The 10,471-nt window shown below is 36.9% G+C and overlaps 1 protein-coding gene across 2 annotated transcripts in view; it reads right to left on the bottom strand.

Moving 5' to 3' along the window:
- Positions 1-1,873: 1,873 nt before the first annotated feature.
- Positions 1,874-10,471, bottom strand: part of LOC120312749 (store-operated calcium entry regulator STIMATE-like) — a 50,295-nt gene continuing 41,697 nt past the window's right edge. The window contains exons 7-9 of one of the 2 annotated variants that reach the window (XR_005557954.1): positions 10,096-10,245; positions 7,070-7,567; positions 1,874-2,266 (exon numbers count right to left, since the gene is read on the bottom strand). Coding sequence is in view for 1 of the 2 variants with exons in the window: in XM_039353881.1 (XP_039209815.1) it covers positions 7,451-7,567; positions 10,096-10,245 (267 nt within the window). In the remaining variant the exon portion in view is untranslated. Of the gene's footprint in view, positions 7,568-10,095; positions 10,246-10,471 lie in introns of both variants that reach the window. The other variant, XM_039353881.1, reaches the window with a different exon arrangement.

Here is a 10,471-nt window from a genome sequence, read left to right as displayed (position 1 = left end):
ACTTGTTGTAGGAGATGACCAGGCTGAACCTGAGGAATGGGTCAAACATGTCATCAGTAATGAGTCTCTTTGTGCCCACCAGAGGTCTAAATCCAGCCCATCTTGGAAGTCCTTTAATTCTTATCTATCGCTAATTTGCTTGGACCTTTAGTAGTTCAGAATCTTGTATACAGATTAAACTTGCAATAAAGCTTTATACCCATTTGAACTGCCTGGATCTTCTGATTTCTCTGACGCATGACACTTCCATCCCAATGTCTGACAGAAGTATTTAAATTGGGGTGCACTGTCATTTGACTCCCTGACCAGAGACTTGAGGAACAGGGTGGGGGAAGTTCTCTATTAACAGCTGGCTGTCACAAAAGGTATAAACACTCTTAGGCTGTTTTACAGAAAGCAAATTGGTGATACCTCTGCTACTCCTACAAGTCCATAAGTAGCCTTTCAAATTATTTTTGGCTCTCATCTAAGTAACAGCTCAGATACAGCCATCAACTTATTTTTTAATACTAATGGAAACATTAAAGTGATGCAAAGGTTGGCACTTGCTTCGTAACATGCCAGCTTCTCATTTCCTTTGAATTATTCATTTATTTCTTCAAATTTATTAGTCACCCAACTCCAAAAGTACAAGATGAAGCATAGCAGATGGTACAGGAGGGATCTGTAGACAGCACATTGGTGACCTCAGATTTAAACTTCCTCTTATTCACAGAACAGACTTGTTGAGCAGAGCATGGATTCTTTGCAAGAAACAGGTATCCCTAATCATATAGCACAGGAATTCCCAAACTATGGGGGAAAATATGAAGACATTTCAAGAGGGGACACAAAGATATGACCTTCTTAGGGTAAAAAAACACAATAATTTTCCAATGAAGCTCAAACAAAATGGTAAATTTGACAGAGTTAGTGGGCTAATGGAAAAAATGGGAAAGTCCTGGGAAGATAAGGGAGATGCTCACCTCCCACTTGGAAGGTTGAGAGTTCATTCCTAGGTAACGGATGTTTCTCTCCTAGGGCACAAAGGAAAAAGATCTGCTGTGAACTCTGCATGGCGTCAGGAAGGGCATCCAGCCAATAAACGCTCAGTTCCATCTAGTCTCTCCAACTCTATCCCAAATTAAGGCATCGTAAAAATTGAGTTATAGGATATGCATACTAATTTGTTAATAGTTCTTAAAAAGAAAAAAACGTATTTGTTGATTGCAGATGGAACATATGTGATGTGGTTACAAAAAAAAGCAGACGCACTTTAAGCCTGCATCAATAAAACCATATTTTTCAAATGAAAGAAAGTGATCATTCTACTATATTCTACTTTCTTCAGATTCCACCTTGAATGTCCATTTCTGGGCAGTACACTTTAAGAAGAAAAATAAAATGAAACTGGAATAGCTGGGGACATTTACTTTTGTGAAGAGAGTGGAGGTAAGAAATATAATACTCTTCAACCACTTGAAATTAAATCATACAGAAGAAAGTGAAGACTTGTTATCATTCTAAGATGCAGGATACAGGGATTTAAGCCGAATGGAAGGTAGTTCCATCTGAATATCAGAAATGAGTTTTCTAAAATCACAATCAAAATACAGTACATAACAAAGATGGGGAGGGAAGGAATAGAATATACAGGGGAGAGATGGGATCTATTATTGGTCCATCAGCTATCTCCAACATGATAATGGGTCCCCCTTCATTGGAGTGGTGGCTTGATCAGTCTGGCATGCTCTAATTTGATCCTGTGTTAAGAAAGGGGTTGAGCTTGCATGGTCCCCTCCAACAAGAGGTTTCTATGATTCTGATCTCTACTACCAGTTAAAACTATCCCAAATTACATGTAGGTCATGTGTTAAAGGCATGTAATGACAGATTTGTATCAAATCAGATTTTATTGTAAACCATAACTTAGGTACAACACATATGATTTCCATTTTCATAAAATACCAACAGTAAAATTATGATCTGGTGGGCCTTATGGTTTCCCTTTTAATGCTGTAGGACTAACATTCAGTTTTGTTTTGAGTCCCAAAACTACATTGTGTATTAATTAGCAAAGGCTGGATCCAGTCCTTATTCTCACTCCTTCTGCCTTGTGCTTTCTAAAAAGTTGTTTCATGGGACAACACAGGAGACAGCCTTGGAGAAAAGTAGAACTGGTAAAATCAGTGTTCTGACCCCTTCTTCCAGTGGGGAACATCTCTTGGCTTCCAAGTTTCATTCTCCCAAGTTTTCCCATTTATGGACACATCAATTTGGAATGCCCCTTTAAGTTAAAAAAAAAAAAAGAAACGATTCAAGATGTTTATATATCTAAAACCATAATTTCCCCATCATTTACTGAACATCAACAGTTTTGATGCATTGAAAGTCTCCTATAATCCAATGTGGCTGAATCTGTGTGCTCGCCATTATCACCCTTTTCATATGGAAGCTACAATCTGCAATCTGCTATGCACAAAAAGCACAAAGACCCACCTTGTGGAAAAAGAAAATGTAAGGCTGCACAATCTGGCCCTGCCCCCTTCTTTTCCAGCAAGGCTTAATAGGAAACCTAAGTAAGCACCTGCTTGTGAAGGAGTGGCTCTGGGACATTTTGCATTGTTTTAGTTTGGTTCACAATTCAACGAGTTTGAGGTCTTTTCCCTGAAGAGAAACTTAGCGCACGTTTCACCAGCAACATTTGTACAGAACGTTTTACTTTTTCCTTAAGGGTAGTTGGGGAGACATTAAAACACTGAAATCAAAAAAATGAAGGCTGCATTAATGACCGCAGGATTTCTAAAACAATTATGTTAGATATCTAAAGTCTTGATTTTATGAGGGATGTTAATCTTGATCATTTCATTTCTGTTTCTTAGCCATTTGGAAATGGGAAGGCTTACATTTTTCTCCAGCAAATTCAACATTCCATTACAAATTTCTAAGTGTAGAAAGACCTAAATCTCAGACTCGTTAGAAAGAGATTAACATTATTTTTTTTAAAAAAGCATTGACAGAATCAAACGTAAGAAGAACATTATTTCTTCTTTTGAGCTTCAGATCAGGCTGCTGGGCAATGCCATTCAACACAAAACAGTAAATGTGAACTCTGTTTAACGGTGGACTGTTTAAACACATTTAAGGCTTTGGGTTTGGTGTTTTTAGAACACCCCCCCCCCGCGGCAGCGACACACCTATCCCAACTGTTAAAAGCAGTCTGTACAAAATAGAAGTCACTGGATAAAATGAACAAAGTTTTTGCATTTCGACACACACTATTAATATTCATAAGGCAAACAGAAAATAACAGTTGTTTGGCATTGTTTCATTATCTCTTTAAAAAAATCCATTTTTCTGAGTTTTCATTCTGTCATACAGTTTGAGGACTATGCTGCTATCTACTTAATGAATTGGTAAAACAAAACCTCTTTAGATATCATGGTTGATAAACAGTGATTCATAGTATTAGAATTATATAGTAAAAACATAAAACCAGCATGGTAGGAAGCAATATTAATCAAGGGCACTGCCCTATTTCTTTATAGGAGCTTTTTTTTAGTGTTATACTCAAATAAATAAATAAATCTAAACACAAAAAGGAATGTACTGGAAGAATGTAGAATAAGACAACACTTTCTTCTTCATCTTAGAATTACCACCAATCAAAAACAGGAGAAAACCCCACTCAAAACAGCAGAATCCACTTTTGCCTCCTAAGCCCAATGACCTGTTTGAAAACTAGGATCCTCTTTAGCTTATTCTCTCCCAAACAAAGTATTCATAGAAAATTATAGAAAATGCTTTGGAAAAGATCTGCGCACCTATCAATGAATATGCTTAAGGCTCAAAATATAGTCTCTCTCTCTCTTTCTCTCTGTGTATGTATTATATGTTTGTTTTTTATCCTGTTTTATATCTTTTGCTATTTAATTGAAATGAGCATGGAAAACAATCAATGGAAGCTGGCCCCTGAAGGCTCTTGAGGCACTTCTGTATCTTGGTTATCTGCCCCCAGACAGGCCTGCCCACCCCACTACCTATAAAGATTAGCCATCTTGCTCCTCAACAAGCATCTTGGCATTGGATTTGTAGAGTTCAGGAAGCAACTTACAAGGGTGGGGGAAGAGGGGAGAAAGAAAACCTCTTTTCGAGATATGCAGTAGGAAGTAGTATGTTCCCCCCCAACCTTAGGAAGGTCCTTAAACATTTAACTGTTCCCAGGCCTTGATTTAGTATCCCCCAGGCTAAATGAGGGATGATGGGGAAGAAATTTATGTTTTCTTTGAGTGTTGTTTTTCTCTCACCTCACAAATCTTTTTAGTATATATATTTTTTTAAAAATAGGAAAGCTGCCCAGATTCATTCAAGAGTTGGGCAACCTAGAAATTTAATAAATTTGAAAAGAAGAGGCAGGGAGAAAAGACGGAAGCATATAAAACCTATTGACCAGTCAATTCTCAAGTTACCTCTTTCTGCTATGTATTAAAATTGGACAGTGATTAATATGTAATGTATATATGTACGTGTATGTATATATGTATACATATATAGCATATAGCATATCTGTGTTATGTATGGGTATGGGTACATATATACTTTCTTTTGAGAGCAGGCAACAGAATTTTATTTTTAATATGGATCAATGTACTCACAGTAAAAAATGACAATAAAGGTTATCTTATCTCTTATCTTCATCAGAATGGCTGCAAATAGCGTCTTCAAGTACATGCTAGTGCCAGGGCAGAGTAAGTGTAATTTAATCCAGACTAACCGCAGAAGCATGTACAGTGTAATTTTGTTTAGATTGTTATTCCAGAAGCAGTTCCTTTCTTCTTGGAAGGGTCCTGTTATAACAGTTATTGAGGAGAAATACTTCTGGAGTTCAGGGGTGCAAGTGGAGGAAACGTTGATTTGTCTTTGGAGGGAATAGGATTAGGGAAGAAGATATCAAGTACTTAAACTTTTCAGTGAAAGTCTGCATGCTTACAATGTGAACAGATATCTAAGGGTTTGGCAGGCAGTGTTTATGTCGATCATTCAAAAAAAAAAAAATCCTACAATTTTATTTCAGTTGGTAATTGAACAAGAATTTAGAAAATTATTCCAAAAAGCAATTTCAGAGAGATTCTAAGAGATGTGGTATAGTGTTCTTACATTATTTTTGATGTGGTGGCTGAGTATTTGAACCTCTCATCTTGAACTATATAACAATCTCCTAACAATTTTCAGCCTCACTTTTGTTTTTTTCAAATTGGGAAGGGTAAGTAGCCAGGGAAGCTTATGAATGATAGAAAAGTGTGTCACAGAAAACAGCAGTAGTTGCTTTTCCCACCTCCAACAAAAACACTATCAAGAGAAGTAATTCTCAAATACCCTGACAATATGACAGAAAAAAAATATTTAAGAAACTGTAAGGCAGGTTTTGGCACAGCACTAGTCTGCTTTTTTTTTTTAAATAATTATACAGTAAATAAGGGAAGAAAGAAGTTTTGACAACTTTTTAAAGCCCTTGGTTCAGGCTTTTGTGTATTTGGGACAGAAAATAAATATGTGGAAGGATAAAACTGACATAGTGGAAAGTTGTCAGTACAAAAATTAGAAGGAAATCTCTGGGACCATTCTTAACAAGACAGCAGTTACAAATATTTCAGGACCCTAGATCTACAATTTGTGTTCATTATGCTTAACACTGCTTCTCTCATTCCCAGAGATACAGCAAATTTCCAAAAATAGTTTTAAGTATGAGCTTCTAAAATGTAGCATACATACTCATCTGCTGTTAAAGGCTCATAATAGTTTAAATACTTTTACTGCCAAGACAGATAAAGATCTATATGCCAGTCTACTTGTTGTTGCCCATTTTAGAACAGAGCAAAGCAGAACAGAGCAGAGCACACCGGAGGAAAAGCCATTAACCTGCATTTAAAAACTAAGGAAACATATCAAGATGATCACTCAAGTTATCCTTCTCTCTGCATATAGGCAGCACAACTCTATCCCTAAGCTTTTTCTGGAATAGATACTCAGTGGAATGGTTGAAAAAAGTAATAGATTGAAGAAATCATCAGAGAACCAAGTACATTAATACACCAATGTCCCATTGTCTTATAAAAGATTATTAATCTTTTCATGTCAATATTAAGGAATTACACTGCTGTGCACTACTGAATATTTTTAGTGCCATCACAAGAGACGAGGATGAGGCCAAAACCAGAATAAGCTGGCTCTACTTACCATTGGCTACTGTTTCCTCTGCCCTACCAAACCAATAGGCACTGCAAGTAGTAATGAATCGGACTATCATGCATCCCAATTAACAACAGGCATACAAGTATTTCATCAACAGAGACACTTCCCAGTAACCCTAGGGTAGCCATGACATTAACATTAATCACCACATTCATTATGCTATGCTTTGATTCTGGCCTATCCATCTGAAATGAGACTTAACAAAAAGAAAAAGAAAAGAAAAATGGAGAAGAAGTCATAGCAATTCATGGACTCTCTAGCAGCCAGCTGAACTGTACTGACAAGAAGCAAAATGCTCTTATCTGTGCCACATTAGCTTTTCCAGACAAGGAATGTTTACTGAAGCTTTGGGATAGTTTTGTTGTGAGATCAAAGGATTTGCAAATACTGAAGAAACCATTATTATCCAAATAGCTTTAAGTGTTTAGTTGATATACAGAAGAAAACCCTGTATTTGTTGCTTTTCCACTAAAGTGCTCAGCATACACACAGAACAACAGCCCTGTTTTGAAAATGATCACTGCTGCCACTTCATTGTTCGAGGGGGCTTCAGGTTCTCTTCAGAGCAAGGCCAACTCATTCTAGAAAGCAATCAGCTGCCACTTCCCTTTGTCCCTGCACTATCCTTCTTTATATGATATAGACAATGGAAAACCATTTTTGTTGCACATCTGACCTTTTAAGCCACACACACTAAGTAATAGCATAATTTCTTTGACAAAGAGAATCCTTAAATATCCCAGTATGAAAATATAACTTAAATATAAAAGTTTAAACAGGTTAGAATAGATCTGAAAAGAAAAAAAAAACTTTTGCAGCCCATTAGTTCCATAGGTACCATTCATCTGTAGCTGTAAAACTATTCTGCTTCAGCAGTCTGCTGCAAACATCTTTTTTTGTGTGATAAAACATACTGTTTCAAAGTTGTCAATCCTCCTGTTACTTTCAGAGTGTCATTGAGGAATCACAGTGAAATGATGGCATTCTTTGCCTATGTTCTGAAGGTTCCCATCCATCCAAATCACTGTAGTGACAAGAATTTGTGAACAATGTTGAGAAGAAATTTTTGCATATTTTCCATAGTGCAACTGAACTGGTAAGTGTTTCCAATGGTCTGTGTTTCCTTTGTTTCACAGTCTTGAGGCAGCAAGCATCCTGTGGCCAAGTGAAAATCCACTGAGGCGGACAGATCCCTCATTAACCTGACCCGCAGAGCCTGTCATACAGGCAGACCAAAACGATGCTTCTTTTTCTTAACAGACTTTAAATTAGTCAGTCTCCTAAGATCCTCTTCCACATCAGATTCCTCCATTTCATCATCTGCTGAAATCAGAATCTAAAAAACAAAAAGACGTGTAGTTAAAATTACACCAAATTTCACATCTTTAAAGAGTGAACTGATAGCTCAAGAAACATTTTGATCTTAAAAGTAACTTCTAACTTTACTTTTTATGATTTCTCAAAGTATAATTTAAACTGGTTATTTTCTCTGAATATATTGGCGGTAACTAAAGGAATTTAGTTTATAAGTATATGTGAATATTTTTTTCTACTAAAAGTGACTTAGGATATACTAAGAAGTTGAAATATCAATATGGTGCAGAAAGACAGAGAGACACAAAGACTCTGATTTTATAACCTGAGCAGTTCAGATAAATAATGCTAAGGGAATTTGGGGCAAGATGTGATCTTTGCCTGATTCAGGAAGATAAATTATAGGTTTCTACTGAAAACATCCTTGGACGATCAGAAGTTCTAGGTGATTGCAATCGAGTTTCAAACATTTAGTTTCTGGGAAAGTTGATTAAGAAATGGTACCTTACCATTCGAGCTGTGAGCATGCAAGCTGGCCTGCCACTCACATGACTGGTTCCTCTCTCCCTCCCCCAGCCAGGCTACCAAGTTGCAAAGATTGGGGACCATTGTACTAGAATATGTTAAGGCAGGGCTTTTATTGACATAGAACGCACTGGAACGGAGTTCCGGCACCTTTTTTCAATGGATTTTCCAGAGTTGCGTTTTCTTATTATTTCCCTTCCTATCCTCATTTGTTTTTGAAAATGCCCCACTGGTGGTATGGTGTGAGCAGGGTCCCCTCTGGCGCTGTCTGCCTCCTCTATGAGGAGCCATGAGGTGCCGGAGCACCATAGCCAGAGCGTGGCTTGATTAGCTGGGTCGGACCATGTGGTGTGGAAGCCGATGTTGCCCGTGGGAGACACATAAACATGGAGGTCATCCTTCACAAGAGAGTGTGTCTTTTGCCTTCCCTTACAGAAGATGGGGTGTGAGGTTAAAAAGAGGCGAAGCAAGAGGAAAGAAAGGCCGCTGGCATGGAAGGTTGCCCGATAGCGAAACTTTGTTGTTTTAGTTCCTTGGGTAGTTCAAAGGCTGTGATGTCTACGAAAATCTCTTTTTAGTCTTTTATACTTTATATTCAAACTGCAGAGGGGAAGAATAAGAATAAAGCCAATGTCTTGTGATTTGGAAGTATTATTATTAATAATAATATATATTATGTATTGGTCAGATGTAAAGGTAGACCTTCAGTATGAGGTTTAATCAGATCTATTTATTAAATTGGGTTTAACTTAAAGGTAAATTAAAAGTAATCTGTTCACTGACAAGTTTCAACTTTAATTTGTTTCAAGTCAATATCCATATCAAACTCCAAATGTAAATTTTTCCACCTTGTTTGACAACTTCTTAAAAATAATTCAATCTTTTACAAGCAACCAAATTTTGTTTTGCTGGGCCAATTTCATTCCACATAGAAAGCTGACATTTCCACTCATTAAAGTAAATGCATATGCCAATGGTAAATGTCCCAAAAGATTAATAAAATGCCTTCTTGTAATTTAAAGTCACACAGTGCATGGTAACATTAATAGTATTAACTTACCTTGAACAAAATCCTAGTCTTTTAGATACACTAAACATTGAAGGGTTTTTTTTCCAACTACAAAGGTAAACCTTGTAGGGTAGGCAAGGTGGGTTGTATGATTTGTGTGAGTTCCGGCACTTTTTTTTTTTTTTTTACAAAAAAAGCACTGTGTTAAGGTATATATCAAAAGCAGCTATACCCTATGAACATAATTGCTATTTGTTACTAGGAACTTAGTCTCTGTAACTGAGTAGCATGCTGCTTTGAATGCTGTTGTAGTTCAATGAAAGAAAAGTCAAAAGTCTGAAAGTTCTCAGTTGTTACTGGATGATCTTGCAAGGAGCATGTCTGCATTGTTATGTTTAGTGAACCAACTATGATTACTCCTGTAACCACTAAGCTACTATTCAGTGTAAGGTACAGAGTTTATATAATGCCATCTATGAACAAGTTGCACAGGTTGACAATTACTTATTGGACACATTTAAGATACTGGTGTTAATATTTCAACCCTGCAATACTTTGGGTCCTGGATATTTGAATGCTACTCTTCCCCATTAGAGGCATGTCAGGCCTTTAAAATCAGCCTTTCTGAAGATGCCCTTGCTGTTGGAGGCACATTTACTGGTATTCTAATTGTCAGTAATTGGTAGATTCTGTAGCTACTCATTATACCTTAAGGCACAGGTGTCAAACTCACCGTATCACGTGATGTGCTGTGACATATAGCAACTTTTTTCGCATTGCCGGAGCTGAGGTGGGCAAAGCCTTCGCATCATGCAACTGACCCACGGGCCGGCAGTCTGACACCCCTATCTTAAGGAGAAGACCCAAGTTGCACGTCATTTGCCAGATTTTAAGTGTGAACTGAAGTCTGCTTTCAAATTTTTACTTCTTTATTTATTTCCCATGGTTGCCTTGATGCTCAAAATGAACAGAAAACAGGGGAATATATATATATATTTAAAAAAAATAGAACTTGCCTCTGACTCCGATTCCTCATGTGATGCTGCTCTCCTGTATCGGATTTTGCTCCCATTTCTTGAATCTTGATTTGATTCTTTTTCTTCAAGTTTAGCTTTTGTCTTTCCTTTCTTCATAAGGAAGTTATCAACAACCCAAAACATTAATGCCTATTAAAAAGGAAAAGTCGTGTTAAGCTCCCCCTTATCTTTCATACTCAGTTTCATACTGAGTCATGAGATTCAAGGGATTTACAGTATAGAAATATCTATCTAAATATACACAATTACATGGGTCATTAAGAAAGATGGAATCATAAAACTGAAGTTCAGTAGACTTTTTGTCAGGTTCATACCCACAAAAAATAAAAAAAGAATTCAATAGCTATTCAATAAC

This window comes from Crotalus tigris, unplaced genomic scaffold (genome assembly GCF_016545835.1).
Source record: "Crotalus tigris isolate CLP2741 ecotype Arizona unplaced genomic scaffold, ASM1654583v1 scf7180000018537.1059022, whole genome shotgun sequence".
Classification (NCBI taxonomy): domain Eukaryota; kingdom Metazoa; phylum Chordata; class Lepidosauria; order Squamata; family Viperidae; genus Crotalus; species Crotalus tigris.
This window is presented reverse-complemented; position numbering and strand designations above follow the sequence as displayed.